General features: G+C 37.5%; 1 protein-coding gene across 1 annotated transcript; it reads left to right on the top strand.

Moving 5' to 3' along the window:
- The first annotated feature begins 1,025 nt into the window (after nt 1-1,025).
- Nucleotides 1,026-5,287, top strand: LOC140882933 (uncharacterized). The gene is made up of 2 exons (XM_073289197.1): nt 1,026-4,107; nt 4,593-5,287. Exons 1-2 carry the CDS (start codon nt 1,266-1,268, stop codon nt 5,087-5,089), a joined length of 3,339 nt encoding a protein of 1,112 aa, XP_073145298.1. The 5' UTR covers nt 1,026-1,265; the 3' UTR covers nt 5,090-5,287.
- The last annotated feature ends 3,667 nt before the right edge of the window (nt 5,288-8,954 follow it).

Raw genomic sequence — 8,954 nt, 5'->3', positions numbered from 1 at the left:
AAGGACAAGCCAGTTACAGGGTCGATGAAAACGACGGAACTTGGGTAACCCAGAAATTAAATTGATCTGATGCACATAAATACAAAGAAGGTGAAAAGGAGAAATGGTTAACTCCACTCAATAGTCACATTGAATGCGTACAAAATTAATCGAATTATAGCCTACAAATACTCATTTTTGGACAATCATTCAATATATCATAGTACATTGTAATGTAATACGTACTGATCAATAGATCCACCTACCAGCTCACATTAGTTTATATCCATTCAGAGAATCATCCCAGCATTTTTTTTATAATTTTTATATAGTTTGATCTTGTGTTTAATTATCTTCATAATATATATCTTCCGTATATATAAATTTGATCTCAATTCATTAATGTAACTAGGCTAGCTAGCTTGTGACATTAATTACGATTTGCATGTGTAAAAGTTCACATGTAAAGTAAAAATATTACGAAAACATTCAACCATGGCCTTAGCCCTAGCTAGATGATATCTAACAGCTAGCCTTTATTAGGGCTTTAACTGAATCGAAAATTCGAACGAATTAAACGCTTCGGTTATTCGGTCCCAAAATCCAAAAAGCTAAAAACCTAAACTAAACTAAACTAAATTAATGATTCGATTTTCGGTTTAACTGAATTTTTGGTTTCAGTTCGGTTCGATCCGGACAGTTAATCGAATCGTGAACACCCCTAAACCCAATTTCTTACAAAAAGATAAAATCACCATAATTTTAAAAATCCAAAAACTTATTATAAAAAGATAATTATAAATTCTAAAAATAACAAAAGGCTAAAATTTAGAAGTTGATATAGTTTCTTAATTCTTTAGACAAAAAAAAAACTAGTTGCTATATATACAAAACAAGAATTTCTAATCCGTACATGCAAAAAAAAAAAAAAATTAACACGAATAATAAAAATTAGCGATATGTATTTAAAAAATTTGAAGTGGCTGCTAGCTCCCATAATTTTTTTGTTTATAAAACAAAGGCAGAAACAGCCATTTCTCTTCCCACATAAAACCTCCATTTTCAACAAATCCAAGAAAAAAGCGCTCCAAAAATTCCATCTCACTGCGCAAACATGATGGCCTAGCTGTTGTTCTTGGATCCTGAGATTCTGGCTTTCTGAATAATATTATATATCCCCTTTATTAACCAAAATCACATTAGCCCACAAAACATGATCTCGTGTTCCTCCCATTAATATTGCTTCCAGTAATCTGTGGCGGCTTAATTAGTTTTGTTTCTCTGTAATGCCTGCTCATCCATGGCGGCTCCGCCCTCTCTTCTTTCTCTTCTTCTTCTTCTTCTTCTACTCTTTTTCGCCGTCTTTTGCGATCAATCCACAGGGCGAATGCCTTCTTTATTGGAAGGGAAGCTTCAATGCATCAGCGGAGGCTTTGAGTGATTGGGATTCGACGGACGAAACTCCATGTCGATGGTCTGGTGTAACCTGCAACTTCAAGAATGAAGTTGTGGAGATAAACCTGAGGTACATTGATTTGCATGCAAGTGTTCCTGATAATTTCACTTCTTTGGAGTATTCCCTGAATAAACTGGTCCTGTCGGGGACCAATCTGACCGGTTCCATCCCTGAAGCAATCGGCAATCTTCAACAACTGAGGGTTCTTGATTTGAGTGACAATAAAATAAACGGCGAAATCCCGAGTTTTATCTGTCACTTGCCTAAATTGGAGCAGCTTTATCTCAACACAAATCAGTTGGCAGGCTCCATTCCAGGGGAAATCGGGAACCTGACATCCCTGGTTGAGTTGATAATATACGATAATCAGCTCAGCGGGGAGATTCCAGGCAGCATTGGATATTTGAAGAATCTTCAAGTGATTAGAGCTGGTGGGAACAAGAATCTTGGAGGTTCGATCCCTCGAGAAATCGGAAACTGCACGAGTTTAATCTTGTTGGGGCTGGCAGAGACCAGCATTTCTGGGTTTCTTCCTTCTTCTATTGGCATGTTGAAAGAGCTGCAGACTCTTGCTGTATACACTGCTCTGCTTTCGGGACAAATTCCTCCAGAACTCGGTGATTGTGCTGCGTTGAGGAATGTTTATCTCTACGAAAACACGCTCACGGGCTCGATCCCCACGAAGCTTGGAAGGCTGCAGAATTTGGAGAATCTGTTGCTGTGGCAGAACAATTTGGTCGGCACAATTCCTCCGGAGCTTGGAAACTGTATTAAGTTACAAGTCATCGATGCTTCGATGAATTCTTTAACCGGTGGGATTCCAGAATCTTTTGGAAATTTGACTCTGTTGCAAGAGTTGCAGCTGAGTGCGAATCAAATTTCCGGCAAGATTCCGGCAGGGCTTGGGAACTGCCGGGCTCTGACTCATATTGAGCTCGATAACAATCAGATCACTGGAACGATTCCTGCAGAGTTCGGGAATCTGATAAATTTGACTCTTTTGTTTCTGTGGCAGAATCGTTTGGAGGGTAATATTCCTCCATCTTTATCTTCTTGTAAGAACCTGGAAGCTATTGACTTGTCGCAGAATGGATTGACGGGTCCCATACCCAGCGGTATTTTTGGATTACAGAATCTAAACAAGTTTTTACTGCTATCGAATAATCTTTCTGGTTCAATACCTCCTGAAATCGGTAATTGTTCTTCGCTGATTCGGTTCCGAGCGAGTAACAATATGCTGACCGGGAATGTGCCCCCGGATATTGGGAGGTTGAGGAATTTGAATTTCTTGGATCTTGGAATCAATAGGATTTCCGGGATTGTTCCAGTTGAGATTTCTGGTTGCCAAAATCTCACCTTTCTTGATTTGCATTCCAATTCCATAACTGGGAACTTGCCAGATGATTTGAATCGGCTTGTTACTCTACAGTTTCTTGATTTTTCTGATAATCTCATCGAAGGTACTTTGAATCCAAGTCTGGGTTCATTGGTTTCACTCACGAAGCTCATTCTCGGGAAGAACAAGTTATCTGGTTCGATCCCGAGCGAACTTGGTTCGTGTTCTAAGCTTCAGATGCTTGATTTAAGCAGCAATGAGTTAGAGGGTAAGATTCCGGGGAGTCTTGGGAAGATCCCTGCACTGGAAATTGCTTTAAATTTGAGCTGTAACAGTCTTTTGGGTGGGATCCCGGAGGAGTTTTCGGAGTTGGATAGGCTTGGAGTACTGGACATATCTCACAACCAACTCTCCGGAGACCTACATTATCTGTCCGCCCTTCAGAATCTCGTAGTTCTAAATGTATCATACAACAATTTCTCCGGGCAGGTGCCCAACACCCCGTTTTTCGCCAAGCTGCCACTCAGCGTCCTATCGGGCAACCCCGACTTGTGCTTTTCGGGCAACAAAGAGTGCTCTGCTGATGAGGGCGCTGCTGCCAGGCACAAGAAGTCCGCGAGGGTGGCGATGGTGGTGTTGATCTGTACGGCCTGCTTGTTGATGTTGGCCGCTCTCTACATCATCCTCGGTGGCAAGATGCGCGGTCACGGGCCCCACGAGTGCGATTTGGACAACAGGGAAGATGTGGAGTTAGGGGGACCGTGGGAGGTCACATTGTATCAAAAGTTCAGTTTATCTATCAACGACGTTGTAAAATCTTTAACATCTATTAACCTAATCGGTCATGGTCAGTCAGCCACAGTGTATCGAGCAGTAACCCCGTCTGGATCCGTCGTCGCGGTCAAAAGGTTTCGTGCATCCGAAAAGTACTCATCGTCCACATTCTCATCCGAGATCACGACACTAGCACGTATTCGACACAGAAACATCGTTAGGCTTCTAGGTTGGGCGTCCAACAGGAAGACCAAACTGTTATTCTACGACTATATGCATAACGGTACGTTAGGCGACTTGTTACATGAGGGGCAAGGGGACAAGATCGAATGGGAGATCCGATTCAAGATAGCGTTAGGAGTTGCCGAGGGCTTGGCCTACTTGCATTGCGATTGCAGGCCGCCTATCCTACATCGAGACGTGAAGACACAAAACATACTATTGGGGGAAAGATATGAGCCATGTTTAGCTGATTTTGGACTAGCAAGGTTTGTTGAAGATGAAAATGCTGCATTAGCAGCATATCCCCAGCTAGCTGGATCATATGGATATTTTGCTCCTGGTAAAATTCTCTGCCTCTGTTTCCTATTTTTCTCAAAAAATCATGCGCTTGTTATTCGTGATTTTACCCTTGTGAAATATCGAAAATACGATTCGTTTTCCATAGTGTAATCTGTCACTTTCTCTTTAAAAAAAAAAAAATCTGTCACTTTCATACAATTTATTTTCCACATTGTAATCTGTCACTTTCATATAGTAAGTACTGCACATATAATAATTTGGTAGCAAGATCATTTCAGTTATAATAATTGCTTGATAATAAAATGTGGTTGGAAACTTCATTGGATGTTACATGTAATTGTGTTTGCATCTTATGCTAGCTTGCTAATTGTGGGGACTAATGCATGTGAAGTCATGTGATTTCTTCAACTCTATCCTAATTAATTTGTCTCCATATATTTGGCCCCTACTAGGATGGCGCCCTACGGAGAAATTTTTTTTCCTTTCTAACTGTAATAACTTGTCATGTCCTTTTGAACTTCGCAGAGTATGCTTCCATGGTAAAAATCACCGAAAAGAGCGACGTCTACAGCTACGGTGTCGTGCTGTTGGAGATCATAACGGGGAAAAAGCCGATCGACCCCTCGTTGGGAGAGGGACAACACTTGATTCAATGGGTGCGAGACCACTTAAAGAACAAAAAGGACCCAGTGGATCTCGTTGATCAAAACCTCCAAGGCCATCCGGACACACAAATACAAGAAATGCTCCAAGCCCTTGGGATAGCCCTCCTATGCACCAGCAATCGTCAAGTGGATCGTCCCTCGATGAAAGACGTCGTGGCCTTGTTGAAGGAGATCAAGCAGGAGCAAGCGGCGGAGGGTGATCCAACTCAGAAGCCCGCAAGCAAATCGTCCAACAACTGCGAGGTCTCGTTTTCTTCCTCGTCCGTGACCCCGGCTCAATTGTTGCTTCTCCAAGGGTCATCTAATTGCTCCCTGGCTTACTCCTCTTCCTCCACAAATTACAATGGGAATCAATAAAAATGCTTTTAGATGCAATGGCATTAATGAATTGAATAGGGGTGACAGTTAATGTTGGAAATTGTATAGAGTAACTAGGATAATTTATTTGGTTAAAAGGAAAATGTATCCTTCTTTGTATCCCAAAATAGTGCAAAATCACAGGGATGTGACTAACTTCAAAGGGAATATTTGCTCCTTAAGACTTGTATTTATGAGAACTACGCTGATCGTTTACATATTTTTGTGAAATACATATTTTTATATTTTTTAAAAAAATATAAATTGTCACTCCCTAATGTCCTAAATCTTTAATTCTATCAAAATTATCGATCCATATCCAAATCAGTTAAAAAGGAAAAGGGATGTAACATTGGTAGCTAGATTGTTTGGTGGAATAAGTTATATTTTCAATCATTTCATCATAGGGATGTCTTGATGGGACGGATACATGCCTTAGATTTGTATTTATTATCAAATTAAATGCATCTCGTTATATAAATATAATTATAATATGTAAATATATATATATATATATATATATATATATATATATATATATATAATATATGTGTGAATTTCTTTGATGATTATATATCTCCATTGAAGACTATTTATAATGAAGTTAAATGTGGTAGTTCGAGTGGGGAATCAAGGCAATGATAGATCTTATGATTTGCAACCGAATTTTAAAAATTTGTGGCCACAATTGTAATATGGTCTCAAAGTTTTTATACCATATAGGTCACTCTCCAACCCAAGGTCATTGTCTGAATGCTACACTAGTACGTACAATAACTTATATCTCGATTGTAAAAATAATCAACATAAATTACTTAATAAACTCATAGAAGAGTGGTAAATCATCTCAGTTAAGCACGACATGATCATGTATTAATCTGCATAGATTAAACAAATCACCCGTCTCATGGTATGTATACCGTTTAACTCTTTCATGTCGCGTTTTTTGTTTTCACATAGCTAATTACCGATGTGTTTTTCGACTATATGTCAACTGCAAACATCTGAAGTGCCCAATTAGACCTGGCCAAGGGCCGGGTCAAACCCGGACCCGACCCAAAACCGGCCCGTGGTCAACGGGCCGGTAAACCGGGTCAACGGGTTTGACCCAGAACCGTGACTGGACCAGCCACTGGCCGGTCCGGTCACGGTTTTTCCTTTTGAAACCCGCCGACCCGGCGGTTCTAACCCGGGTCCGAACCGGCGGGTTGACCCGGCGGGTCGGCCTATTTTTAAATAATATATTTATTATTTTGTTAAAATTTTAAATAATATATTTAAAACCTACACATGTTAGATTTGAATCCAAGACCAATTGGTATTGAGGCATCAATCTTGCCACTAGAATAGATCATTTGATATTAAATTGTGATTGAAAATAATTAAATGTAATAAAATTTGTATACAAGATGTTTAAATTGAAATGTAATAGATTTTTTTATTGTGATAGGTATAGTTTTTAATATAAGATGTTGAAAGTTGAAATATAATATATTTTTTATTGAATAAATGTAATAAATTTTTTATTGAAATATATATAATTTTTAATATAAGAAATGTAATATATTTTTTATTTAATAAATATAATATATTTTTTTATTGAGATAGACATAGTTTTTAATATAAAATGTTGAAAGTTGAAATGTCATATATTTTTTTATTGAATAAATATAATATTAGAAGATGTTAAAAGTTTAAATGTATATATTTTTATTTAATAAATTTATATATTTTTTATTGATATAATGAAATATTAGATAGAGTTTTTAAAAGTTTAATTGTAAAAAAATTTTTTTATTAAAAAAAGCAATGGTTGACCCGGAACCGGCGGTTAACCGAACCCGGACCGAAACCGGCCAAGGGCGGACCGGTTAAGGGTTGGTAAAATACCAACCCGGACCCGGCGGTTCCGACCCGGAACGGGCCCGTGGCCAGGTCTATGTCCAATGCCACTGATGTACCGGCTCGAGCCCAAAGGGTGCTCACACGCTATCCTCATAACCAAGGGCAGATCCACCCTAAATTCTGGGGGTGGACTTGAGCCTATACTAATTTTTTTTTTCTTTAGCTCGTTGTGTTTCTTGTTTGTATCATATCAGATTCTCTTTCTTCTCCCTAACCTCGAAATCAACCGCTACTTGTTGCCAGCTGAACTTCAAAATTGATTGAGGTTTTTTGTTCCTCACGATATAAGCTTCATTTTGTTACTAATTACTAAATTTTGTTCAATCCGGGTTAGATTCGTTGGATCCGCTAGAATTTATATAATTTTTAAATGTATTAAATAAAAAATGTTATTTTAAAATTTTAAAATTAACAAAAATTATTAAATTTAATTTTAAATTTTATAGTAATAATATTTAAGACAAAAAATATTGTCACAAGTTAAAATTTGTCAACTTGTATTTAACTGATAATGAATAACAAAAAAAAAATTATAATAATATGCTTTCAAATTAAATATATCATAATAAAATAAAATCACTTCAATGCGAAATATTATAAACTCAAATTATGGATAAGATATTAATTATTTAATATTTAAAAAATATAATTATATATATTATTAACATATATACATAGATTATATATATTTTGACAGGGATGGGTTTGGCCTCGATCGATATTTGCCCGAACACGCTTGGTCGGGTCTAGACCTGTCCCGACGGAACGAGTTTAATATGAGGTCGAGTTTAGACCTGGCTTATTCCATATTTACCGAACCCTTAGCTGGCGGTTCTATCTGTACTCGAATTATTCTTCGATTTTTGCACAAGTTTCGGTTGTTTCTGGGTCGTGTAGCTAGGGTTCTAATGGTTACAAGTTTGTTTCGATTTTGGGTGTCAAAAGCATAAGCCGGTTAGGCTTTTAGCCGCAGCTGCCGTGAGTTCTTCCAAGAACCGCCGCAAGTTGCCAGAAATTTCTCATTGTTGAAATTTAGCTTCGAGTTTTTTTGGCATTTCGAGCACGACTTTCAGCCTATTGTTTGATTTGGTAGGCTGTCATGTCAGGCAAGGAAAAATTATTTGCTTCGATTTAATTTGATTTTAACTCAGTTATCACTCAATAATTTATTATTTTGGTTAATGTTGTATGCACCGTACTTTATTGACTTCTAGATATAATCATAGTATTGCAATTATTTGAGTGTACAATCATAGTTTGATAACTCCTTCAAACAAACAAAAAAAATCATAGTTTGATAGTGAATTTCAAGTAAAGTAAATGTTTGAATCCGTGAAAAATACGTTTATTTGTTTGGGTAAATCAATTTTCTATTTTTGATAATATCTTTTGTTGAATTCATCTACTATTATTGGGATCATTTTTTTTAAAAAAAAATTCTTTTGGTTGTCATCAATTTGTAGCTTGTATATTGGTCTTATCTAGGGTTGATCAAAATTTTTCAAAAACCCTCCGAACCGACCGTACCACACCGCACCGCACCGTTGTATCTTATTTTTTTTTAAAATAACCGCGGTTAAGAAAAAATATATAAACCGCACGACCCCCATGGTGTTGTTATAATATTTAGCCAAAATCACATCGTCCCGCACCGTCATGTAAAATTTTATTTAGTTAGAGTTGTATTTATTAACTAGCACTATATATACAATAGATTTTCTACTTGTGCCTAGAGGTGTCAATTCAAGTGGGTTGAGTGGGTTCGGGTCGGGTTGAAGAAAAAAATATTTAAAAATTCCTCAACCGAACCCGTCCCAAACCCGAATCAAGTCGGGTTGGCGGGTTGGGTTGGTTTTTGACACCCCTACTTGTGCCACATCCACTCTCTCAATTCTCCTTCAGTTTTTCTTACCTCTTTCTCTTTTGTTATTTTGTCTCTTGATTGTTATTTTATATAGTT

Source organism: Henckelia pumila, chromosome 2 (assembly GCF_033568475.1).
Source record: "Henckelia pumila isolate YLH828 chromosome 2, ASM3356847v2, whole genome shotgun sequence".
In the NCBI taxonomy this organism is placed as follows: Eukaryota; Viridiplantae; Streptophyta; class Magnoliopsida; order Lamiales; family Gesneriaceae; genus Henckelia; species Henckelia pumila.
This window is presented reverse-complemented; position numbering and strand designations above follow the sequence as displayed.